Below are 27,933 nucleotides of genomic sequence, written 5' to 3' on the forward strand. Positions count from 1 at the left end.
TAATGGTTTAATGTTACATGGTTTAATATTACTTGCAGGAAGCCTTAGATTCACATATCACCTTTTTCTTCTCTATTACAATCAACAGAGAAAACCATTCCAGTTTTAAACTAAGCAATTTGATATTATGACTGAAAGAACAATGTAATGTTTAAAGCAAGCCAAAATTAACAAGCCTGGTTTCTGTTTCTGGACCGTTTCAAGTTTATTAAGTTTTAATTGATACTAACCAACAGATGTCTTCTTGCTGAAGCCATGCCCTACCGAAATCTCAAAAAATGCTCCTTTATACTGTGCAAATTATAGTTTACCATTATGTTGGAACCAGACTACGATCAATGTTTGGTTTAAAATACAATAGATAAAGATTTTCTCTAAGCAAATTTATCTCCTGGTGAATACATGAATCTATATTGCTTTCATGGCAACTATGAAAATTATTGGTCCTCATCTTTTTTTCTAAATGCTATCTTTTCTTTTTATTTTAACTTCTCAGTCTAGGTGCTCTATTTAAGTGTTTACCAGGTTCAGTCTTTTTCAGCTTCTTCAATTTCAGGCAGGATCAGGTAATCCTGTGGAAGATTGAAAATACACTAACAGTGCTTAATGGTTTTAGAGATAAATAGCAGCTTCATACTATCAATATTTTAACAAATTCCTAAAACTACTTAGCTGGGTAAATAAAAAAGCAGGACAAAATAGGGACAATAATTTGGGGAAATAGGTTTCAGAAAACACGATTTCAAGGATTCCTTGGTTTTGTGCAATATATATTACCAATCAACGCCTATTCACATCTGTTTGTATACATGAAGGCTCCGAGCATATAATCTCTGTAGCTAGAAAATGTATGATAAGAATGACCAATTGAACAGGCTCTCTTAAAAATGGGAACATATTCAATTTTCTTCCTAGATGAAGGGGAATGCACAAGATTCATTTCACTTGGAGATACATTTTCCTTGGTTATGATGTCAATGTATGGCTAGGTTGACTTGAAACTCTAAACACCTGGAGAGGACAGGATCATAAAGTAGCATTTCAGAGAAGACATTTTGACAATATACTAAGCGGAGGTGGTATTCAGCCAGTTCTGACAGGTTCTGGAGAACCAGTAGCGAAAATTTTGAGTAGTTCGTAGAACCGGTAAATACCGCCTCTGGTTGGCCCCCATCTATTCTCTGCCTCCTGAGTCCCAGCTGATCGGCGGAATCTTCTTTTGTTGCCCTGCACAGAAGAACGGAGCTGGAAAGCAGGTTAGTGGGGTGGGGAGGGAATGGGGATTTATAGTATCCTGGAGTGGGGTGGAATTTACAGTATCCTTCCCCTGTCTCACCCACTGAGCCACGCCCACAGAATTGGTAGGAAAAAAAATGAATACTACCACTGATAGTTAAGTACAGCTTACCATTTAAAAAAAATATTCTACATATATAAAAAAGCAAAAAGGCACTCATGCATCATCACAAAATCTCCAGAACCGAAAAGCCTACAAACCTGAAATTTGGCACGTATGTTCCTCTTGGCTTCTAGGTGCTCACTAAGAAAGGATTTTTTGAAATGACCATCAGAGCATTAGTATTTCTTATGTTATTATTAACATGCTCTGAAGCTAAGGTGTTCTACTCCCCCTCTCCCCCTGAAAAGAAATACGTTCCAAATGCAAAACACAAGCAGAGGAGAGGAATTTCAGTTTCAGTTTTACTTTCACAGCAGCAAGCAGCTTTACTACAAAACAATTGAGCTAAGCCACACCCAGGCTCCTTGCTATCTCCTTCTTGCTCACACAGCAAATACTGTTTCAGTTTCCAAACAGCTCTCTGATGCTTAGGAGTTCTACTCCCCCTCCCCAACTGAAAAGAAATCTATTCCACACTCTGATGCTAAGGAGTTCTTCTCCCTCTCCCCACCTGAAAAGAAATCTCTTCCAAATGCACAACACAAGCAGAGGAGAGGAGTTTCAGTTTCAGTTTTACTTTTATAGCAGCAAGCAGCTTTACTGCAGAACAGTTGAGCTAAGCCATACCCAGGCTCCTTGCTGTCTCCTTGCTCACACAGCAAATACTGTTTCAGTTTCCAAACAGCCCTCAACTCTCCCACACACTGACAGGACGCTAGCCAGATGAATACCGATCGATGCTGGTAGGCAGAGGCACAATTTCCCCCCCTATTTTCCTCCCCAAAAACTTGCCCGATCATATAGTTTCATAGCAAAGCACGGGTACCCTGCTAGTTAAGAAATACACATTAGTCTCCAAATAGTTCTCCCTCCACAAAATCCTTAAGATCATTAGGAATGGGAGTTTGGGGGTCTAAGCAGGTATTAAAATCTAAATTATCTAACTGCAACCCTAGCTGAGAATAGAGAAAGGGTAGGTATGGAGCCATGCAAGAACATTACTGAACTGAAACTATGTTATGTTTTCTCTGCTTAGTAGATTACAAGGTCAGTGTGCACAGAGCAATTGTGTAGGGTTTTCCCCTGACCTGATTGCTAGCATCATTCTTTGCCTGAGGCCTATTAAACTCATTTTACGAAGTCTGGCAGGCCAACTATTGTATGTGAAAGAAGTTGAGAGGGACAATTTGTTCTCAGTTTAGTGCATGTTTGTCATCGAAGGACAATATCCAAGAATCTATATAAAAGAAACATGTCACAAATCAGTTAGGGGCTTTAAAAAATGAAAAAGAAAGAAAAGTTGAAAACCATGTTGTTTCCTTTTCATTACCTGTCTATGATAATTGAGCATTTAATTGGTTGTATACATTTTTTATACTGAGTCTTTTTTTGAAACACTATTACCACTAACTGTGTGCTAATATTTTTGCTCATATTGATTTTATTCCTGCTGCTTCCTTATTTATTATTTATTATTCTTAGATTATGGTCTGAATTTAAGCATAGAGTTGAGGGGGTAGCTGCATCATCATAATCAACAAAATAAATGTGGCATCCAAGCCATTCTAATTGTGTGTGTTTTAAACTCTCTTTTCACAAGAAAAAAATTCATGTGTTCCTTCATTTAAGAAAACTGGCAAAATATATCTGTGCAGATTAATTCGAGTTCACCTTCATCTACAGGTTTTATTCTGCTTTTCGGAATCTAACTAACTTACACAGTACATTTTGTGTCAGCTGATTCAGGGTGAAGAGGTATATTATGATTACTGACCCTAAAAGGAAAATAAAAAGTAGCTATTTATTGTAGCATCTTTAAGTGATTAATGCATTTTGCATATAGCTTCTGCCAATATCCATCCACAGTCAATAATAAGGTAAGACAATCTTGCAAACCTTGCACAACAGTCATGGGTCAACAGGGTGAACAATAGTGGACTTAGGATACAGCCAGTGGAGCTATTCAAATAATTTAACACCCGGTCATCCAGGGTAAGGTTGGCTGTTGTGGGAGGCATGGCCCAACCTGACCCTGGGTGAACCAATTGTTAAACTACCCCACCCCCGCCACCATGAAAGTGGATCGTGGGTGGTGCACTGCACCGCAATGAAGAAAGTGGGCAACAGAATGGCTGGAACGAGGGAAGGAGAAGGAGCAGGGAGAAGAAAGAGAGAAAGTGTCCTTCTCCTTCCTTTGCGCTGGCCGCTCCATTGCCTGTTTCTCGTTTGCAACACAGGATCCACTTTGATAGCGGAGGTGGGTGGGTAATTTGACAACCAGTTCATGAGAACCGGTGAAAACCGGCTGAATTCCACCACTGGATACAGCCCTGAGGAGAACTTGTGCTCAAGAAAATGGTGTTAGAAATATTAGTCCCAACTCACACATACTGGGGCCTATCAGTGAGAAAATCAAGAATCCAGTTGCACAAAGGAGTATTAAAACCTAAAAGGCCCAGTTTATCTACTAAATGCTGAGGAATGATTGTATTAAATGCCAAACTGAAGTCAACAAACGGCATTCACACATAAGTATTTCTTTCCTCTAAGACCACCAAGCTCAGATGGAGAGCAGAGGAAATGGCATCTTCTGTGGAGAATATTCAGACGGTAAGCAGACTGAAGTGAGTCAAATGCTAAAGGGAAGCTGGATACAATAAAGTCCTTTAGCAGCCTTTCAATACATTTCATAATGACGGACATAAGTGCAACCAGACGATAAGACTCATATTTGAAGACTTTTGGGGGATTGGCAAAATAATGGCAGTCTTAAAACACAATGGGACCACTGCCTGCTGCAATGAAAGATTGAAAATATATGTAAAAACACAAGCTAAATCATCTGTATACTCCCTAAGAACTGGCTCAGGGATATTATCCGGGCCTGCCACTTTCCAAATATTAACTTTCCACAATGTCCTCCAGACAGAGGTAACATCAAAGCTAAGTACTTGCTTATCAGGGTGGGACACAGCTTTCCTTGAAGGGGAAGTATTTGATGCCTTGAATCTTCAAAAAAATGTGCTCAGTTCATTAAAAAAGTCTGTGTCACCATTACAACATAATGGAGCTACCTCATAGTCCAGGGCTGTCAAACTCGCAGCCCACGAGCCAGATGCAAAGAGGAAAAAAGTCCCAACACATCATGTGATGATGCGAGTTTGACACACCTGTTATAGTCTGTATCTGCACTTGTGAATGAGAGAATACTTTTCTGATAGTGACTAGCTCAGATATCCTTCAGTTTGGGGTAATTTTCCCTTAATTTTGTAATACACTGTATTTCACATGATGATTTTTAAGTGTCCTGACAAAGAAGTATGCAACATTTACAAGATTGTAGAAATCACAGGAAATCCATTCCTAGTGGATCTTTTTGATTTAGCTGAGAAAAACATTGTTCAATCAGTTTATTGAACTTCACTGCAAAGAATTACAGAATACAATTAACTGCCATCATAGCATTGTTGACTAAAATTTATTCTCTTCAGAAGAAGATACAATGTGGTCTCAGAAATCTCAAACTTTTCCCCTTTCCAGCTGAGGAATTTTAGATGAGGTAATAAAAACCAGTATTTGGACTGGGTTAAGTAACTAGCCTACCTCTGACCAGGTCATTATGATGTTCAGAAACCTCAGTGCATCTCATCTGATCATCTTATAAATCAAGCTCTGATTTATTTCACTACCATAATTTAAATAAGTCAACTTTGAGAAAGTTTAAATTCCACTTTTGAAATTCATGAATAATAGACTGACAGCTGTAAACATTTTGCAGCATGTTCTGACAAAGAGTCATTTATTTTATGAACAGTGATGAAGTATAGCAATTTAAAAAAAATTAATACTTCAAAACTTTTGACAATATGCAATCAGCATTTTGTACTTGCTGAGTTACACACAGCAAACAGAAATGACTTGTCTCAGCAATTCTTTGGATTAGAAATAACCCATGAAGCAAAGAAAAACTATCAAATGCAGTGAGTATATCTTGAACTAGAAGTCTACCAAGAAAGCATCAGATAAACATTTATGATTATTCTTCCAGATCTTTTCTTAAATCCTCATCTAAGATATAAAAACTTCTCTGAACAAGCCTATATTTTTCAAATCACTTGTTTGGATTTGGAAATTTACTCTTTTACTTTTAAATCCACAAACGCAAGTAATAACCAAAAACAATGGCAATTTCTCTTAATAATCTGACCATCTTTTATTTGCGGCTGGAGACATATACCATGGGGAAGAAGTATAAAAAACTAGGGGAGAATAGCTGCATAAACAGGAAGAGGGAGGGAGGGAGAGACAGAGACAAAGAGAAAGAAACTTTAAGGCTCTTCACTTCCTGAATAATTTGAAGCCAAAGAGCAAGCTTCCAGTTTATAATCTGGTAATCTTCATTCCACAATGCAAGTATTTCAGGTGTAATATTAAAATATTAATGGAAATAACCGTAAAAGAAATTGTCAAAGGACAATGAAAATGAAGTCTAGAGTTTGTTTGCTTTTAAATTGCATACCGTGATTGAGATTCTATTATCTGGTGGATGAAATTAATGCTAAATGGCCAAAATGCCAAGAGTGTAGCAGAATTCTCTTTTGACTGTTGCTATAAAGCAGCTGTACTAATCTATTCATATTAGTTTCACCTGATTGCCTCTTTTAATGTAGGTTACCAATTGCTCTGAAATGAACAGACCAAATGCTTAATACTCTGAAGATCTGCTCTGGTATTTTTAACTTTTCAAGCCCCCTACATTTCTAATTCCTATTTGCCACAAAACATAAAGGACTCTTTGACTTATTTTAACAAACAAAGAAAAACCAATTTATTTTGCATCAACACTGGCCACATTCTTTAACAATTAGATTAAACAAGTCCCGTTTTAGGAGACTGTTCAAATATATATTTTTAAGAGATATCTCTAAAAGGGAATCTAGGAGAGGTTAGGATCCCACTCTGGATAGGATTTCAATGCTTTTCTGGGTGGATTTAATCCCTTTCTAAATTTAGTTATTATTTGGTAATGTTATTTTTCATTATATTGCATCATTTTATATTTTAATTCTATTATAAGGATTGTAACCATCTCAGATTTCGGCTGGATTGGAGAACACATAAGCTCCCTAAATATACTGTACCCAAATTTTTTTTAAAAAAATGAATTGCAACTACAAATATGGCCAACCCCCTCCCCACACACAGAGGTGCGCTGCTGGGGGTTTGCAGGGGTTCAGGAGAGCCCCTAGCTAAAATACTGTGCAGTTCGGAGAACCCTCAAATTCCACTCCTGGTCGGTCCCACCCACCCCACCCCTCCCAGGAGTCCCCACAGGGCCGGTTTTGGATGTACGTAAGTGCAGGGCGCGCACGGAGGCTCAAGGAGGGCAAAAAACAGGCATCCCAGAAGTTCGGAAAGTCTGGAAATGGCCTCATTTCCTGCTTCCAGGGAGCCTCCGGAGCCTGGGGAGGCAGTTTCGCCCTCCTGGAGGCTCGACGAAAGGCTCCAGAGCCTGGGGAGGGCAAAAATGCCCCCCTGCCATGGTGCAGGAGGCTGACTAGGCCACGCCCATCATGGCCACACCCATCCAGCAACCGGGCAGAGAACCCTTTGCTAAAATTTTTGAAGCCCACCCCTGCCCATACATACATGAATTCCAGCCTTATTGCTACAGAGAGCGTTTCTGCCCTCAGCTTAAAGATGTCCTCCTGTCAGACTCCGTAGGAAGGGGCTGAATTTCATTATGGCTTCTCCACAGCAGGGTCTGATCCATCCCCACCAGACTGAACTGGTTTGCTAAATGGCTGCTTGGTCTCCATTGGGTTGAACAGACTGTATTAATAATGGCTAAGACCAATATTATCTACTAAAGTAAGGACTTTAGGGAAAAGAGATAAACAATAAAGAACTTAACACAGGTGAGAAACAAATCCCATGGAGGCCTCTTATTACACATATCCTATGACAAGGAGAACAAAACTACCAGGTAACCCAAATGGTTTCTGTAAAGAGAGCAGCAATTAATGGAACAAGGGGTCCAACTTTTTTCTATACCTTGGGGGATATGATACCTCAGGATATGGTGATGCAAGCCCAAAGGCAACCCTTCCTAAAAATCAGCCAAGTCTACTCTACCATTTCCTACTACAATTTACAACCAAATTTTTCAGAGGTCAAATGGAGTGGAATGGATGGTAGACAGCATGCAGGCAAGACACGCAGAAGCAGGGCTGTCCTGGATAATCGCATATACTGTATATATACTGTAAAATATATATATATATACTGCGCATATACTGTAAAAGCCTAAAAAAAAAAATCCAGTCCCCTAAACATGCACAGAATTGCCCCCACACTTGTTGACATTAGAAGGACATGATTTGTTGTTGGGGTGGCATGCTTTTTTATGGTACAAGGGAACTAAAATACAGGGACATTTTAGAAGACATCATATACGGGAGTCTTTGTGGTTAAATTGGGAGAAGACTAAAAGACAATGTTATTTGAAAATTCCAGTCTGTTTATTGACTATTGAAGCATTTTCTTATCCTATAATATACAAAAAGGAACAAACAGTTAGATATGGGGAAATATTGAATGAAAAGGGTGAACTTAAATCGATGCAAAATCTAGAGGAACAAGGTATAAAGATGAATTGGTTTTCATATGCGCAAATACATTCAAGGTATGATAAAGATCTCAAAACAGAAGGATTCTATGATAAATTGACTGACTTAGATAAGATTTTGACAGGTACTGATGAAAAGGTGATTCAAAAACTGTACGGATACTTATTAGAAATTAAACTAGAAGAAGAACAAGTTAAAGAAACTATGATTGCTTGGGGGAAGAATTTTGGATATGGGATTGATTTAGAGAAATGGCAAAAATTGTGGTCTCAAAATTATAAAATGACAATGTCAACAGCATATAAAGAAAATTTGTATAAGATGTTTTACAGGTGGCATTTCCCCCCGACAAGAATAGCAAGAATGTTCAAGAATAAATCCGAAAAATGTTGGAAATGTCATCAGATACCTGGCTCATATTACCCTATGTGGTGGACCTGTGCGGACGCTAGAAAATACTGGACTGAAATCCACATATGGTTGGAAAAAATGACAAAAAAACATATAGACTTGAAACCAGAGATATTTTTATTGGGAATTTTACCTGATACATATAGCAAAGATTTGAAATACCTGATTGTAAATGTATTAACAGCGGCTTGGATTGTATTTGCTAAAAACTGGAAAAATGAGAAAATACCATCGCAGGAGGAAATCATTAAGAAAATATTGGAATGTGCTGAAATGAGTAGATTGACATTTGAAATTAGAGAACAAGAGGATAAACAATTTTATAAAATTTGGGACCTTTTCTATCAATGGTTAGATAATAAAATACAATAATGAAATATGTAGAATTTTAGAAAATAATAAATATATAAAGATGTATTTTTTTCTTTTTTACTATATCTATAAAAAAAAATTTAGGATAGATTTGGGAGGATTATATGAATTGTTACAAAATAATACTAAGTAAATTATAGTTATCTCGCAAAATATGAATAAAATTATTGTCAAATGATTGATTAGTAATGATACTAGGGTATTCAATTTCTGATTGATAATATGAGCTATTATGCAATGTAACTGTAATTGAAGACTATGAAATGGATGCACAAAAAAAATTGTAAACCAACCGGCACACTGCTTGTATACTTATGGAAGAAAGTTTGATGTTTTTATGTTTTGTTTGTTTATGTTTGTCTTTAAAAATCAATAAAAAATTTACCAAAAAAAAAAAAATTGCCCCCACAGGAAAAAAAAGTGAATGGAGGAAAAGACTGGAGTTGGAGAGAAAACTTGGAAATCAAACGTTTAGCTGGATAAAGTTATTCTGGTGAGTTCTGCTGAGGAGCATAGGCTGTCTGAAGGTTCCTTTGTTATGCTGAAGAGAAAGGGACAAAGCACAGTACAGCATCTCAGCATTGAGATAATTTTCTCTATATGGACTGTGCTGGTTTTCTTCAATATCGACGGTATAGTTCTTTTTACAATTAATAGTGCATACTTACACAGGCATAATTACAAAATGAATTAGGTATGGATCTGTTTGCAGGAGTGTTCTTCCTCCCCATCTCTCTGATGAATTGGGGCAGATCTGTTTGCAAGGTTTTTCTTTTTCTTTTTCTCTCTATGCATATATATAAGGATTTATCAGGATTACAGTCTTTATTAACTAAATAATCATGAATGAAATGAATATGAATGTTATATGTGTAGCATGATCCTGAGAAAACTGAGTCATCATTTATTCACAGCTGTTTACAACTATCACCGGGAGAATTGTAAACTTTTATGACCTGAATGATAAACTTTTATTGGCTGGATGGTAAACCTTTATTGTATTGAGCTGCAACTATCACTCTTTATTTTATTTCTATTTGATTTGATTTGTCAATCGCTTACAAGATAATAGGTATAAGTATAAACATGAGTAAGAATACAGGAAATAGGTACAAATAAATGGGGACAATAGGACAGGGACAGGAGGCACGATGGTGCACTTATACACGCCCCTTACAGACCTCTTAGGAACTCAACTTTCTTGTATAGATTATAAATTGTTAGAGACTGCAATATTTTTATAGTTATAAACCTCTTCACTCTTATGAAGACTACTATTTTTGTATAATCATTACAATATATATGTGTGTGTGTGTGTTAATGTGTTAAAAACAAGCTATTTCATTTTTTACTCTCAGCTGAGATATTTTTTTCTTTTCAGCTAAGTTTTTGTTTTTCTTTTCAAATTTTATTCGTCTGTCATTTTTTAATACATCTGTGGATTACAAACTATATCAAGAGGGCAACATCAACATTAGCCATAGAAGGGATTGAAAGGAGAACTTAGAACGCCTAGAACTAAGGTGAAATAATTCCCGACAGTGTAAACAATTAACCAGTGGAATGGCTTGATTTCAGAAGTTGTGGATGCTCTGTCACTGGTTTTTGAGAAGGGATTGGACAGCCATTTGACCCAAATGGTATAGGTCCTTTCAACTCTGTTACTATGTTATTCTAGAAGACTAACATTTAAGAATAGAAATTTCAGTTTAAATTTTCTTTTTTTTAAAAAAAAATCTTCTAAATTTTGTGGAATTTTGAAAATGAACTTCCATAATTTTTAAAATTTTGAAAACAAAAACCCTTTTAATGAGGAGGCCTGGTAGACCAGCGTAGAGGGGGCCCAGCAGCCCAGCTGGGTGGAGGCAGTGAGGAGGCTAGCTGAGCAATGGTGGAAGGGTGCCAGGTGGCAACAGACCAACAGTAGACTAGCTGAGCAGCAGTGGCGTAGAACTAAATGGCAGAGGAGCGGAGTGCTTAGGGCAGTGATTGAAAGCAGTGTAGCAGACCAGCTGAGCAGCAGAGGCACAGAGCTAAGTATGACAGTATACCAGAGCAGGGGTCTCCAACCTTGGCAACTTTAAGACTAGCGGACTTCAACTCCCAGAGTTCCTCAGCCAGCTTTGCTGGCTGAGGAACTCTGGGAGTTGAAGTCCGCTAGTCTTAAAGTTGCTAAGGTTGGAGATCCCTGTACCAGAGCATCTACAGCAACAGCTGAGCAGCAGTGAAGCAGAGTAAGTGCCCAAACCAGCATATTGTACCCGGAAATACTGGCAGTTGCCAGTCAATCAAAGGGCAAGAAAGCAGGGGGGGGGGAGGATAAGTACAAAACACTTTGGGACATGGATGAGAGAGATAAACTTTCAATGCAGGGAGTAGAGGGTTAAGAGCATCTCCTAGAAAACAACCAGAGATTTCCAGCAAAAGGGTCAAGAACTTTTGTACATTTTTAAAATCTCTGAATTTTTATAAAAAAATCCTGTTTTTCCTTCAAATTTTCATTTTTTAAAAAACTTTTTAAATTTCTTTTTTCAATTAAAAAGAATGGAAAACAGTTCATTTTAATTCTTTAGAAATTTTTATATTCTTCAGAGTCTAAGAGGAAATTTTTTAAAAAAAATTATGGAAAAAGAGAGAGACTTTTTCCATATCAATCTTTTTTATTCGTTTAATACTATAAAATATAAAAATACAAAAGCAAATAATAGGAAAAATAGGGGAGGGAAAAAGGAAGAGAAAAGTACAGAAAAGAAGGAAAAAAGAAAGAAAAGGCACTGACTTCCGACCTTTACAAAGTCTTAGTAAAACCACAGTTGGAATACTGCATCCACTTCTGGTCAACAAAATACGAAAAAGATGTTGAGACTGTGGAAAAATGCAGAGAAGAGCAGCAGAAATGATTAGGGGGCTGGAGGCTAAAACATATGAAGAATGGTTGCAGGAATTGGGTATGTCTACTCTAATGAAAAGAAGGACTAGGGGTGACATGATAGCAGTCTTCCAATATTTGAGGGGCTCCTACAAAGATGAGAGGGTCAAACTATTTTCCAAAGCACCAAAAGATAAGGTAAGAAACAAGGGATGGAAACTAAGCAAAGAGAGAAACAACCTAGAGCCAAGGAGAAACAGAAGCTTCCAATCTTCATTGAGCGATCAATTTTTTGAGTACATGCTACTTAGATTAAGGCAATTCTTTTAGCATACAGTCCTAGGTATGCAGTCTTTCGAGGCAAAAAAACAACAACACCAGAAGGATCCCTGGTCTGAGAAGAGCTGAAAATAAAAGAATGGGCCTTGAAAGGAGATAGTTGGAAAGCCAAATAGTTTCAGCAGGAAAAGAAGTAAAACCAATTAAACTGAGTGATCCTTTTTATAACTGCTCTTGTTTTGCAATTATGAGGATTGGCAGGAAACAAGTCAGGGATATGCCAGGATACAAGGATTGATAGAGCCCCCCCACCCCCCAAATAAGACACACAGAAATGAATAGGACGTAAGTAATGAATATGGAATCTAACCGAAAGCAGTAAATTAATGCCAGTTTGCCTCTGGGAGCCTACCATCCAAACTAATTTCTGCTATAGCGTTTGAAAGCAACTTAATACAGAATAGCATCTGTATTATTGCTTCTAATGTCAGAGACTATAGTTACATCAGCAGCAGCAAGGAAATAATGATCAGTCCTGTTATAACTTCAACTCACAGCAAATTAAGATTAAGATTGCTCGAATAGGAAAGAAACCCAAGGGCACTTTCAGCACAGGCCCTTTTCTGCCCTTCGTCTGCTTGAAAAGGATTTTTAAGTTGGTTGCAAAACATGTTCATTCCTGAATAGAGGCAGGGGACAGCATAAGCTTACCCAGTGGTTTCTTCCAGATGACTAAACAGGGTGCATAAAAATCAAAATTCACTTAATATCCACATTCCAAGATAAGGCAGGTCCAGGAATAACAAAATATTACCCACCCCCCTTCCTACAGAGAAAAATATGTTTTCCCTTCTCATGAAGCTGTTGTGCAACTTCATCAGCAAGCCTGATCTTAATCACTCAAGTCAACTTCCAGTACAGCCATTTCCTCTGGGGAGCCTGAAAATGTAGTGATTGAAAGTTGCCCATGAAATCTATCACGAAACTCCAAATTCAGATGGGGGAGGGGAATCAGATTAGGAGGAGGTTCAAGCCCCATGAAGGTGTGAGCTCCATGACAGATGGAGTTGAACATAACGAAAGATTGTTATATGTTATGAGCCAAGCCACAACTGGACCATTCTGGAGAAGATGATACAGTTCCAACAATATATAAAGGTAGAATTCTGATTTAAAATAACAAAACATGACCAAATAAGCTCATTTGATGCCTTCCCAGCACAGATGTCTTCTCTGTATGCTTTGGGCTGTTCTGTGTGTGGTATTTATACCGTGGCTGTAGTGTGTAGCTTTTTAGACGTAGATTGGAGTGTTTCCAAATTACCTTTAAAGGCAGACCTACATGGAAATTCTATCAGTAGTCTGGCTGTAGCCAATGTATGTCAGCTGAATCCCTAATTTCAACGGATAGTTAGGACTGCAGAAAAAACAATTGTAACCAACTGCCTTCTATTGGGAACCTGTATACTACATGAGCCAAAAAAAAAAGTGGGGGGCTGGGAAAATATCTACACATCCTGAACATAAACTATTTCAACTTCTCCCCTTATTGCATGTCAAAACAACTAGACACAAAGGCAGTTTTTTCCCCATGCTATCACTCTGCAAAACAGCTAATTCCCACTGCACTATTTTAGGCATAAAGAAATTTACCCATGTAATAGGGCTGTATGATATTACCCTTCTCATCTTACCATTTGTCTCATCTTTTCTACTACCTTCTCCTATTGGTATCTTATGATTTGTCACTTGTTGTTTATATTTTATGATTTATTATGATTGTATCTTATGATTTATGATCTATGACTTATCACTTTGTTGTTTTTATGTACACCGAGAGCTTATGCACTGGAGACAAATTCCTTGTGTGTTCAATCACACTTGGCCAATAAAAAATATTCCAACTCCAACTCCAATATTCCAGTTCAGCTTTCTCCAGATAGGGCTGCAGTCACTGAATTCATCCAACTCTGTAAAAGGCATTCCAGGAACAATGGACATACCTTCTGCTCCATAGAAAGCATGAAGCTTTCTTCCCCAAACCCCAAAAAGTTTCTTCCCCAAACCCCAAAAACTTTAACCTTAGACGGTCTACTATTGACCTCACCCCTTTCCTAAGAGGTCTGTAGGGGGCGTGCAGAAGCGCACCAACGTGCCTACCATCCCTGTCCTATTGTTTCTTTTTTATTTTTATTTCTTTTATTTTTCTTGTATGTATCTATTTCATGTATCCATAACTATGTTTATACTTATACTTGTTATCTTATAATTGCTTGACAAAATAAATAAATAAATAAATAAATAAATAAATAAATAAATAAATAAATAAATAAATAAATAAATAAATAAATAAATAAATAAATAAATAAATAAATAAATAAATAAATAAATAAATAAATAAATAAATAAATAAATAAATAATATATAAAGCCTAAAAGTGTTCCTGAACCTTGACTCTCCATTAAATCTCTGCAGAAGCCAAAGGATTAGGGACAAGCCTTTTGTCCCTAATAAGCAACCACTCCATTTTTCAACAGCAAAGAAAAGATCAATCAAAATGAGTGAACTTTTTTTTTTAAAAAAAGCTACTTATAAGTTGTGAAAATGGAAAAAAGTAAATTCCTTTAATTAGGACTACCATACTTGAAGCAATGATCTTCCAAGATTGCTCTTTGTCATAAATAGGAAATTGCATAGTAAAAGCAGGAGGTGATGACACTCTTCATCACACCAAAAGTAAAAGTTATTACCTTGCCAGGCAAGTATTTCATGATGAAAAAACCCACAACCATTAGAAATTTTATCGCTTAGACATGCCATACAAGGTCCCTGAAGAAGACTATCAGGCACATAATGTCCAGTCTTTATATTTTCCCCAAGATTTCCAATACTAGACTCGGTATGTTTAAGTTTTCCTTACACTCTAAGGATCACTCACAAAATTTGGGGAAAAAAATCCTAAGGTAAAGAAAATATGTGTTCCTTGTGTTATTTTTAATAACAAGTTAAAAATAAGGAATGCATTTGGGGGGGAGGGGGAGGAAAGAGAGAAATTTACAAAAAGAAGATTCACTTCCACTTAGTTTTAAACTTCTGTGGTATAACTTGTAGAGCAAGAATATAATAATGTTCTTTGGTCACTGCAATAATGGAACCCCTAGAGAAGGAATTAATTTTAACAATATCAAAGTTAAAAGACTAGCAAATTCACTTCCACTTAGTTTTACACTTCTGTATACCAGAACGTGGTTTTCAAAGAGTAAAAATACTGCTTTGTTGAAAAAGATCCTCTGAATTCTGGTTATTTTCATAGGCATAGTTATATATAATTAAATCATAATTCTGAAAAATGTAGTCATACAATCATATTCTTTCTCATTCTCTAATCATTTCAAATCTTTGCAGACACTGAAAATGTTATTATCATTGCACATAAAACAACATAATTAAGATGTTCAGTTAATAAGTCGTAATACAATGAACATAACAATGTGTTTCTGAGTAGATAACTTTACAATGTATACAGTAATCAAAACAGCTGGCTCACAGTATTTGACTAAAATGGTATTTATAATGAACCAAAGGCTAGGCCTGTTTATGTATAAGGCTAGGCTATATGTACAGTATGCATATTCTGTAATGTCAGAGCATGTCAGTTCTTGCTTTCTTTAGGATGCTGCCCTTATAGAAAGCAGAGGGATGCAGTGCTACAGACTGGAAGGCATAAATGTACTTCGGTGCGTGCAAGACTCCTCACATAGCTCCTCTCCTTAAAGCAGCTGAATCTTTTTCCAGCACTGCCTGGCTGCCCTCTGCAGCTTTTGTATCATGCACATGGCTAAGGCATCTTCGTGCCTTGCAATCCCAAAAGCTGTACAGACAAACTAAAAAGCACAGGAACTCTGAAAGGAGAATCCACTTTAAAAAGTAACAGATAATATACAATGGTTAAATTAGAAAAGTTTAGTTTAAAAAAAAACACAACAAAAATGTAAAATTAAAACATCGTATACAAAATGAGGCTTTGGAAGAAAAACCTTATATTTTCTCCTGTATGCAAATATCTGGATTCTTTTGACTCTTATTCAGATGCTTCAGAAGTTAGAAGTGTGACGGTCCTTTGAAGGAGTGGACAGGGAAGGTGGTAATGTTCAGGAGGAGTTTTTAATCTCTTTGTCTGCTATATACAAAGAACCAGTATATTCTGCCTTCTAGGATTAGGGTTTCTTTGATGCTTTTGGGACCACTCTGCCAGAAAGAACGGTTGGTAAAAAGTACTGAAGGGGTTTCTTTGCTGGGGAAGTGTCAAAATGTGAGGTTTTTTTTAAAAAAAGTTTTCTCTCCCTTGTGCAAATAGATACGGTTTTCTTTCTCTTGCTCAGATGTCCTGGGAAACATCAGGATCAGTACAGTGTGAAAGAACAGCTGAGAAATTGTCAAGAGGGGGCCTGAGGAGAAGAGCATAAATTTCTCATCTCTATGCAAGTGAGCATTATTCTGTCTCCTGCAGAGGCAACTGGACTTTCTGAAAGTCCAGTTGCCTCTTGAAAAAGCACCTTTGGGACAACAGTGACCTGAGTGACTGAGAATCTCCATAGATGTCTCCTGCATAGGTAGTTTGGAAGACAATAGGGTCACTGTCTGGATCAGGGGTGCCAAACTCAATTTCCTTGAGGGCAGCATCAGGGTTGTGTTTAACATCAGGGGGGCGGGGTGGCCAGCTCAACATCACTTGTGTTGGGGACGCCTGTGTGGCCTGAGCACTCTGCCAGTGAAAACAGGCTCCCGAGCTCCATTTTCAGCTACGACAGCCTCCTGCAACCCTCTGCCAGTGAAAACAGAGCTCGGGAGGCCCCCCCACAGCCCTCGCAAGCTCCGTTTTCAGCTGTGACAGCTTCCTGAAACTCTGCCCATCTGAGCTCTGTTTTCATTGGCAGAGGCACTGTGGGCAGGTCCTTCGTTGTTTCCAGGGCAGCCCTGCAGGCCAGATCTTAGTACCCCATGGGCCGGATCCGGACCCCAGGCCTTAAGTTTAACACCCCTGGTCTAGATGGCAAGAATGGAATGTAGGAGGAGAAGACTGGGAACCCCACTGCTTCCAGAGATATGGCTGAGAGAAGCTGAGAGGATTGCTGTGAAAGACTTGAAGGGAAGCTTTGATTGGATAATCCCAAGTAAAGCTTATTTGGAAACTGAAAGAGGGACTTGCTTTGGAACAGCAAATTCATTCAGATGGCTTTTTCCGCTGGAATTATTGCAGACAACATACTGTGCTGCACTTTCACTTCCACATATATTGCATGAGGGGGCTCTGATATAACTACCCCATGGGGCCAGCTTCCTGGACATGGGCGGCCGCAAGCTTTCACTTTGTCTGTCCTATATAGTAATTAAGAGCTATATTTCTAGTTAGCCTATCAGTGCAACTGGGAACTCAGCTCCCAGTTGCTCAGTTTTTTCTATGAGAGGCGAAGGCTTTTAAGAGGTGTAATGGCATGACTGAAAATTTTGTTTATTCTTTCTTATTCTTATTTTTTTTAACCGCAGCCTACCTACCCTAACTCTATAGCAGTGGTTCTCAACCTTTTTTTTCACCATAGATACCCTTTAAATACCTTTTGTAGCCATGGAAATGGTCACCGACTCTCAAGACTTAAATCATAACATTTCTTCAGGACTTTTTGGACCCCCTGTGGTGACTCTGCAACCCCACCAAGGGTCTGTGGACCACAGGTTGAGAACCACTACGCTGTGGTATTGTAGTTCACGATACTAATCTGCTTAAGTTGCCTCCACCAGTTCACTAAGAATATTGCCAATAAGCCACAACTCCAACACAATTGAAGTCTTGCTGCCACTTGATGAGTGATTTCTTTTCTAGGAGCCGTCATGTTTGTCTACTGATTGTATTAATCCTCCTGACACCCCCAAAGTCCTAGCAATCAGGGGAACAAACTACATATACACACGGAAACAAATCAATGGTTCTTCTTCTTCTTAAATCTAGACCAGAAAAGGCCACATTTTGCCAGTAAGCCAAAGTGAGAGTTCCTACCTGCCACCTACAAATAGGTTTGCCAAGCAGCTATGCCAACCCCCAGTATACAAGAAAAGTAAGAGATCAGTAATCAGAAATAACAATGTGCAACACCTTACAAGGACAAATCAACTAACATTCTTCACAGTAATTCAGAAAACCAAGTGGAAAACTAAAGAGATTTTTTTGAAAGATTGTATTTTTAAATTGGAATCAGTTATATTCATTGGTCCAGCTAACATCTGCATAGGCTATTTGTTAGATAATTTGGACACTGAATGATATAGTCATTTCTTCATCTTTACTATCTCTGCCTTCAGAAAGCTACAGGGAGAACATCTTAAAATTATTGTGGGATATAGTTGAAACCTGACAGAATTAATTTTTTCTAGTCAATTTACAGTCCCTGAAATTTTCATTCTATACTAGCAAAATAAGAAGTTTCTTTAGGAGCTTTGAATTTTCCTCATTATAATTTACAGACACATTTTTTAAACATTAAAGCTCAAAGCTTAAACAGCTGAAATGAGTAGATTTGCCCTCAAATCTCAAATCAAAAACTCACAGCAAATCATGACATTTTTAAATATTGAATCTCAATCAGATTATATCAATTCTGATTTACACAGGTCATACATAATATTGGTCACTGTCTTTGTAATCTGATCCCACTTCATCAGGGACAGTACTTGTATTTTCTACTTACTTATGTTACTTTCTCTTCCATCAATTTCAGCTGTGCTTTTAAGGAAAATGTTAACTTATTAACTTTAATGCTCATGACAGTGTCACTAGAATGTATTTTAAGGGCTAAATTAGACATGACATTTCCAAACTGCAATAGAATATTGCAGTCACCTAGAATAGCTTTTGTCACCTTCATAGAAGGTGAAAATAAAGCCGGGAGATAAATGATTAAAAACCAACCACCTATGGTCTCCATTCTTGGACAATGCTGCATTCTATAGCTGCTATTGCTTTACTTTGAGAGAAAGTAACATCAACAAAAAGTTTCTACTACTAAGATGACCTAGAATTTGGAAATTAGAGTTGAATTGCACAGACTTAACTATGTATTCAATAATCAATTTTCATTTTGAATTATGAGGAAAATATACCAAAGGGGGAGGGATACCTAATTTGTGCTCCTTCCTAGTATATCAACACCCTATCTGCTCACAGTAGCTTCTACAAACTTCATAAGCATTTTCAAATAGGCATTGGAAATAGATTGTAATCAGATAGACATACCTATCTCATTAAAACCGCTGTAGCCCAGCTCCTGCCTGCTTAACCCCAATTCTTCAAGGTCCAAACACTCAAATCCTGGTGGACACTGGTAACCTTCTTCTGATGCTTTTGAACAATGTGTGTCTGGGATTGCCAAATTATTCCAGGTTATGTTTCTATTGGGATGACAAGGAAATCAGTTAGTCAAATTGAATGCTATCTCGGCAATCTTGTTCTTTCTGCAGAGTACAAAGAGATGGAAAGACTATCTGGTTAGCTTCCACCTTTACCTCCTTGAATATCCAAATTCATTGCCTGCACAGAAATAACAATCCTGTATAAAAATTAGGTGCCAGGGAGTAACTGAAGAATAATGGATAGCGACAGAGTTATCAACTGAAGAAGGACTTTCTGGGAACTGGGAACAATATGAATACTCTTTATCAAATTCACACATCATCTTTAAATGGAATAAAGGCTCAAGAAAATGGGGAAAGGACTTGAAATGATTGAAAGGATGTATCCCTCAACAAATTAAGATCTACTGTAGGGCAATCCAATGAAGGAGAGTGAGGAAAAATGGGAAAAAAGCTATTAATATAAGTTATGTATACATTCAAAAGCTAAACGATAAAAAGGGACAAGTGATTTACTTGAAAAGATACCTTCTATCTTTAAATAAGTTATTTTGGAGTAGTCCTATTTATTTTCCCTCTCCATCTGAGAAACTAAGAGCAATTGGACTAAATTAATTCAGCCTGTAGAAAATAATAGTAGATTTAGGACAATTCACTTAAGACCATGGAGGGAAGACTATAAAATAAAAAGATACCTTATAGAATTGAAATGTCTTGGCCATCATTTATTGTAATCTCATTCTTTATTTAATATGTGGGTTGTAGAAAATAATATAGGCTTGGTTTTAAATACTTAAGGGAAAAAACAGCAGGTAGAAAGAACAGTAGAAATTTTGGGAAGTGCTTGTTCCACTGCTTCTTTAGGGCACCAAATTAGGGAAAGCTGGAATAAAGTATTGGATTGAGACTCTAGAGACCTCAATTCAAATTCTTATTTGCAATGAAATTAATGGGCAATCTTGGCATAGCCATTCACTTCCAATTTATTGTGAAGATAAAACAAAGGAAAACAGCCTAATATCTTGAGCAAAATGCATACCATATTATAAAAGAAAGGGGGGAGAAGCTATTTTACTATCAAGTGAACGTCATAGTTATGCTAGGATCCAATAAGCATATTGGAATTAATTTCCAGATTAATCCTGGAGCTGAAATTCTGTCAATATGGATCTGATAAAGGAACTAATATAGAAAACCAGAAGTCTAGCTCACTGTGGCATTAGTTATTGAATACATTAAAATGCTACTTTTAAAAGTCTTTCTTCCTTAACGTGCATTGCTCCTCCACAGAGATTAAACAAATATGAACAAGCAAGCAGCAAATACAAATAAATCATGGTAAAGCCCTCAAAACAGCAACAAAATGTTGTGTATTGGAAAGTGAGAAGACGAGCCAGAGAGACAACACTATAATGCAAATAGACAAATAACTGCCTCAGAAGAAATGTACCCAGCCAAGTGATAAAGCAAGAGGATGAGTATGAATATTTAGAATTCTCTTCAAGGGAAAGGAAGGAGCCTAAAAACAACGAGGTAAAATTAAGAGAAGCATCACAGAAAATATAGCACTCAGTTGTATGTTTGCTTTTGAAAATCTTGTTGTAAAAAAAATGGGTTCAATTGTGCCGAACTTATTAAACATACAGTTAAACTAAAGTAGCCTATTTATGTTTGTTTTAACATTGAACATTTCACCACTGCAAATATCTTGCTATGCTTGGGAAATCCAAGGGTAAGAATAGCCTACTTGGAGTCAAAACTATAGAAGCTGAATCAAGCAGTGTGAACTTTCATATAAGTAGTCCTCAACTTACAGCCAGAACTTCTGTTGCTAAGCAAGGCAGTGGTCAAGTGACTCATGCTGGATTTTGTCACAACTAGCACTGTAGTTCTTAACTGAATCACACTGTTATTGAGCAAATCTGGCTTCTCCCATTTGATTTTGCTTGTCATAAACCAGCTGGGAAGGTCACAAATGGTAATCAGACAACCCCGGGATGCTGCAACCATTGTAAACACATAAGATTTTCAAGTGCACAAATTTTGATCATGTGATTATAATGATTGTAAGCATCAGGATTGATTGTTAAGTCACTTTTTTCCAGTGCCATGATAGCTTTGGATGGTCAATAAACAAATGGCTGTAAGTCAAGGGCTACTTGCATGTATCTCCCATTTATTCATTTCAGATAATGCATGCACTATTTTCTCAACAGAATAGTTCAGTCAATCAAATGTTTATTACAGACTTCATAACAGGTATTTCAGGCTGTTTTTAAGCTTCAAACAGTAAAGTAAAATGCTAACGAAATATGAAGAATATATGAGGAACGGTTGCAGGAACTGGGTATGTCTAGTCTAATGAAAAGAAGGACTAAGGGAGACATGATAGCAGTGTTCCAATATCTCAGGGGCTGCCACAAAGAAGGGGGAGTCAAGCTATTCTCCAAAGCACCTGAGGGCAGGACAAGAAGCAATGGGTGGAAACTAATCAAGGAGAGAAGCAAATTAGAACTAAGGAGAAATTTCCTGACAGTTAGAACAATTCATCAGTGGGACAACTTGCCTCCAGAAGTTGTGAATGCGCCAACACTGGAAGTTTTTAAAAAGTGGTGTAGGATTTCCTGCCTAAGCAGGGGGTTGGATGAGAAGACCTCCAAGGTCCCTTCCAACTCTGTTATTCTATTCTATTCCTATTCCTATTCCTATTCCTATTCTATTCCATTCTTATTCTATTCTATTCTATTCTATTCTATTCTATTCTATTCTATTCTATTCTATTCCCATTCTATTCTATTCCCATTCTATTCCTATTCTATTCTATTCCCATTCTATTCTATTCCTATTCTATTCTATTCCTATTCTATTCTATTCTATCCTATTCTATTCTAAATACAGATGCCAAAAAGAAAGAATCATACCTTCTATTAGCAGTACTTTAAAACATCATTAAAAACAGCTGCATTTGACATGTAAGGTATAACTAACTAAAATGAAGAATATTGTTTCTGTTTTTGTTTCTCTTCTAGCCCTTTATAATTTAGTTGACCCTTTTCTCATTTTTGTACAAATTTTCTAGGAATTCCACCACAACACCTTCTATCTGACTACAACATTGACTTTGATAAAATTATTCATGCAGAATACATTTCCTAAGGGTCCTGGAAACTTAACGGCAACACTGTCAGGCACTGTTTTATATGCTTAGAGCAATCTGACAACTATGTTTCATGGGAAATTAGAACATATTGTTCCCAGGTTCCCTGTTGGAAGATCACATAGCACCGAAAGTTCTTTAAAAATGTGTGTTGCTAAAGTATCAAATCTCACAGAAACACTTTCACATTTCAAGGTCTCATCATCAAGACCAATTATCAAATACAAAATAAGACAGGGAATAATCCTTTAGAAAGAGAGATAAAGGGAGACACACAGAAAAAAACTGATTGAGACTTACCCTGGTTTTGTATCATTTGTTACGCAATGATATGTGAAAGGTCCAAACATCTGAACCCCTAAAATTCCATACAGAAGCAGAAAGAACAGAAGGAAAATAGAAACACTCCAAATTTGTTCACCTGAACGCCTAGTTAAAGAAAAGAAAGTGAGAATGAAAGTGATACGCATTAAATGTATATACAATAAGAAAAAAGGACAAAATTTCCAAGACTTCAGATCCATCAGAAAAGGCTTTGCAGGTATAGATTAATCACCTGTTTTACCCAGTGAGAATGAGAAATATATGGGGTGTTTTTTTGTTCTAAATACTGATTTAAACTACACTGGACTGTAATTTAGAACAATTTGTATGATGTTTGTCAGATGTGTACCTCCCTAACTTATTTTTACAATCTTATGTATGTATATATTAACAAAAGCATGTCCAAGGAATTAATAGCTATGACAACCCTAAACTTGGTTATTTATTGAAAACCCACAGAACTGATGATATACACCAGGGCTGTCAAACTCCCAGCCCATGGGCTGGATGCATAACGCACTGGCCACACCCACACCTGGTTTAGCGAAGGGGAAAAAAGTCCCAATACGTCAAGTGATGAAGCCATGACGTGAGTTTGACACCCCTGATATACACTATGTTGAGAAACCAATCAGGCCTTTGGCAAATTTCTAAAATGCTTGGTTTTCCTTCTCAGAGAACAGAGAACTTGCATAAGTCTGGAAGTTCCCCAATCATTCACCCATATTGCAAAGATAAATAATGTAAGCAGAGATCTGGGATAATAGAAAATTGAATGCAAGTCTCTCACAATATTTTTTTTAATACAGCTGTGCCTAAAATGTTACCAAAGCTACACTTTAAAATCAAAGGCAAAGAACAGACTTACTTCAAAATGTTGGTTATCCTGGTTCTTGGTAATTCAAAGCGGAAATAAATTCGGAATGCTCGAATCATAATAAGCGGCCGTGGGATCCTTAACATGCCCCAAGGAGACATTTGATCCACTATCTCAGAGATTTCAAAAACCTAGGAAGAAAAGAAATACCTTTTTCTCTCTGATGTTTCCTAATCAGGCCAGTCTTCTTCTGCTAGTTTTAAATTATTATTTCTGCAAAACACTATTATTTCCAGGAACGACGTACTTCCATTGCTAACTTTCAGTGTTTTTGGTTTTGTTCAACTGAAAATTTCCATGCTTCTCAAAAAGTTGCCTTTGCAACTGATTATCCTGCAGGCTCAAACATCAATCATCTCATTCAACAATAGGAATGAACCTTGAATATATTGATCTAAAACAACCCCATGCGCTGGTTTACTGGAGTAGTCAAACAGAAGGTACAGGATGTCTTTGCTGATATATGGTGCTCACATGATAGAATTGCTCTAGGCTAAACTGAAGAGGAAGAGTTCTACGCGGAGAGCAAGCTATGGTAGGCTGCCAAATCAAATAATGGTAACAAGCTCTAGTGCACACACCTACCATAAAATTCAATTTCTTTTTAAACACTGAAAGGAGAACGAGTCATTTAAATCTGGAATGCAACGTGTAAATGCATAACACACCTCTGGTGTTTTTATCAATTATTCTGATGGGAGCATTTCATTAGATGTATATATTTATATACAGATAAATCTTTTTTTTTTTTTTTGAACCATGTGAGGTTTTGTCTAATAAGAAGTTTTTATCTGAAAGCCTTATGAAGACTAATAACAGAACTTTTCTCTTTTAGTTTTGTGTAGTTCAGATAGTGTCCAAGCAAGAGTACTCAAAAGTATACAATTTATCTAATTGGTACATATCTCAAAATGTTAGTAATCAACACTGATCTAGGTGGTTTTTAAAAAAGCATTACATTTCAATTTAGTAGTAGCTTGATTGCCCAACTGATTTCACTCTAATGGGTTTCAGTAGTGCAATGAAAGGAGATGGGAGATGCTCCAGAAAGACCCAGGTTTATTAAGCAAAGTTGGCTTTGCACCACTTCATATGTTACACCAGTTGTGCTTCTCCTAGATCAAATGATCTTTCAGATACTCATGGCATGGGCACCTCGCAGCCTAATTACTATAAGACACTCTACATGAGGCTGCCCTTAAAGACCACCCAGAAGCTCCAACTGTTCCAGAATGCAGTGGTGTCAACAGTGATGATTATCCTTGCTATGTCCATGTAGCATTTCTGCTTTGGGAGCTACACTAGCAATAGCATTTAGACTTATATACCACTTTACAGCCCCTCTCTAAGTGGTTTAGAGTCAGCATATTGCCTCCAACAGTCTGGCTCCTCATTTTACCAACCTCGGAAGGATGGAAGGCTGAGTCAACCTTGAGCTGGCGAGATTCAAACTACTGGCAATCAGCAATCAGCAGAATTAGCATGCAGTACTGTATTCTAACCACTGTGCCACCATGGCTCTCAAGTTGCCAATTTGCTTCCAAAGTGATCATGATCATGACCAGGGTGAGGATTTCTATGAAACGTCATATTTTTTCAGGAACCTTTGTTTGAATTTATAACTAAGTTAACACATGTTTTAGAGTAATCTGGTGAGAATTAGGGGCTTTTTATTTCGCTTGAAAAGTCATGCTTCAACTTTTTAACGATATCTCAAAATTTCTGCTTAATTTTGTAACAAATGCTGTGTTTTTGTTATATTTTGATCGTTGGCAACCCTCTTGATAAGTCAGCAAAGAAAATGAGAATTTGCCTGTTCTCAGGGAGATCTCTCTCTCTCTCTCCCTGTGTGTGTGTGTGTGTGTGTGTGTGTGTGAGAGAGAGAGAGAGAGAGAGAGAGAGAGACAGAGACAGAGACAGAGACAGAGACAGAGACAGAGACAGAGAGACAGAGAGAGAGACAGAGGGGAGGGGGAAAGACTTCTCCCTGAGAAGGCGTGAAAAAAAGATAATTCCCCTTAAGTGTGTTTGTTTGAGGTGATGAAGTCATGTGTGAGCTGCAATCTGATTTCAACATGCCTAAAAGCAGATGTTCAGTGAGTGTGAAATTATGATCTTGTTCAAGAATTTGGGGAGCAGATCTTCAGTAGCAATGGTGATATTTTGTTTCCTAAATTGTGTGAAATTACGGTATTGCCCCAGAAGTGTTTTATTATTCAACAACATTGGGACACCGGGAAACACAAGACTTGTTTAGCAAGATCTACCTTCACTTAGAACAGGCAGCGTCTCCTTTTCGAGAGTGCTTCTTCAACCGCAGGTTCATCATTGATGAATCATCAAATACACAGTCAGAATTTTGTAAGGGTCTCTGTGCAATGATGGTTACTTCAAATATTACCTTAAGGAAATTAGGTAATGGTAGCTCCAGGCATTTCTTTTTTGAGAACTACACCAGTCATTTGATTCCAAATGAATCAACTCTAAAGAAAATTATATCTCTGCCTGCTATGAAGATATGTTATGAAAGATAAGATTTTCTGTTGACAACAATAAGATCAGGGTTTCAATAGATGAAACAGAAGATATGTAGCCAGTGTTATTATTGGCACTCTGAAATGCGACAAGCCTGGTGATCTATTTCTTCTAACGTGAAATTCTGCAAAAAAAAAAAAAAAAGTACCCAATTCCACTATTGCTGTGCCCTTTGACAATTCTATGAAACTACTCCGGCTGGTGCAAAAAGGGGGAATATCCTTCTCTTTACAACACTTTTGATATTGTGGTCTGCCGGCAGCCGGTGGAGACAGCAGAAGAATCAGACAGTGGGGAAGAACATGGACCAGTCCGGGAGTCTGGGGAGGATTCAGATGATGGTCCTGCGTCTGATGCAGAGATGGCACCAGGGCCATGTGGGCGTTATGTGCTGACTTCAGAGCCTCCAGAATCTGACAGCAGCGAGGCAGAGAAACAAGGGGAGCCTGGAACAAAAGGGACGACTTGGGAATAATGCTTGGAGGTGATTGCCCCTCCCATAAGATATAAAAGAAATGCAAAGGGACAGGAACCTTTGCAGGAATCAACGTTGTTCACTCTGGTTGGTTTGAACCTGAAAGCTCCATGGTGAATTTGTGCTCCGTTTGGTTTTGAAAGACTAATTGGTACTTTAGTCATTGGCAGCACTTCTAGAAAGATAAAGGTGTGTTCTTATCAGACTTCTTCCAAAGGACTTTGGCAGACTTCCATGGGACTATTTATAACTGGTTGAGACTCATTAAGGGCTGTGAATGACAATAATTCACAGCCGTTGAACTAAAATAAAAGGGTTTTGGATTTAACGTGTGTTTGTTGGTGTCTCAGGAAGCCTTGGTCAGAACATTTGATGCCACTCCATACATGATTGAAGCAGCCAAGGACTTAAATTTCTTTATCCAAAAATGATCCATATCACATGCCTTGCACGTGGTTTACAAGAGTCCCTGGAGCTGTTCAAAACAACTATCCTGATTTAGATAATAGGGAAAAAATTCATTGCAGCTCCACATTGAACAAAAGTTCAAAGAAATTGGTCCTATTTTGGCTCTCCTTCCCCAACCTGTTGTGATACATTGGGGGATTTGGCTGGATGTATTATTTCACTCCTTGCATCCGATAGTTAAACAATTTGACTGTTGTGTATCTTCCTCCATCAAAATTATCCCAAGATTCCTTTTCTGAAACCTTGGCTGAAAACTTAACCTATATAGGATTTAACTTCAGTGGATTATCAAGAGCAATCACCCGCCTTGAAACTGTAGAAATGGATTTAGTGATCCACTGAACATTATAAAATAAGTTGAGGATGATGTAAAGCAAGTAAAGAGAACATTAGTGATAAACTGCAGAGGGTGCTGCAATCTAATCTGGGTTATTCAACACTTTGCAGAATAAGTAGTGTTCTAAATGAACTCGAAGCAAGAGGTGAGTACTTTGAGTCAGAATTTTCTCCAAATGACTTTGCTTTTTTCAAATTTGATCCTATAATCTCCTGTGATGTGGAACAGAGTTTCTCTAGATACAAGAACATACTGGTGGACAACAGAAGGAATTTTGAGTTTGATAACCACAAGATGCACATGGTTATCCAATGCAACTCTGCTGTTAATGAAAACTATTCCAGAGATGACCATTTTATTCTCAAAATGGTCATTTGATTCCTTCAATTGTAGCACT

The 27,933-nt window shown here is 37.5% G+C and overlaps 1 protein-coding gene across 4 annotated transcripts in view; it reads right to left on the reverse strand.

The window, feature by feature from the left end:
- Window positions 1-27,933, reverse strand: part of NALCN (sodium leak channel, non-selective) — a 228,022-nt gene that overhangs the window by 145,350 nt on the left and 54,739 nt on the right. For all 4 annotated transcript variants that reach the window (XM_087967321.1, XM_087967319.1, XM_026668856.2 and 1 more), the window contains 3 exons: window positions 23,713-23,852; window positions 22,821-22,949; window positions 19,248-19,402 (listed from right to left, as the gene is read on the reverse strand). In XM_087967321.1, coding sequence (XP_087823447.1) covers window positions 19,248-19,402; window positions 22,821-22,949; window positions 23,713-23,852 — 424 coding nt within the window. The remainder of the gene's footprint in view (window positions 1-19,247; window positions 19,403-22,820; window positions 22,950-23,712; window positions 23,853-27,933) is intronic.

Source organism: Notechis scutatus, chromosome 5 (genome assembly GCF_049901735.1).
Source record: "Notechis scutatus isolate UNSWTSFEM ecotype Mainland chromosome 5, rNotScu1.2, whole genome shotgun sequence".
Classification (NCBI taxonomy): domain Eukaryota; kingdom Metazoa; phylum Chordata; class Lepidosauria; order Squamata; family Elapidae; genus Notechis; species Notechis scutatus.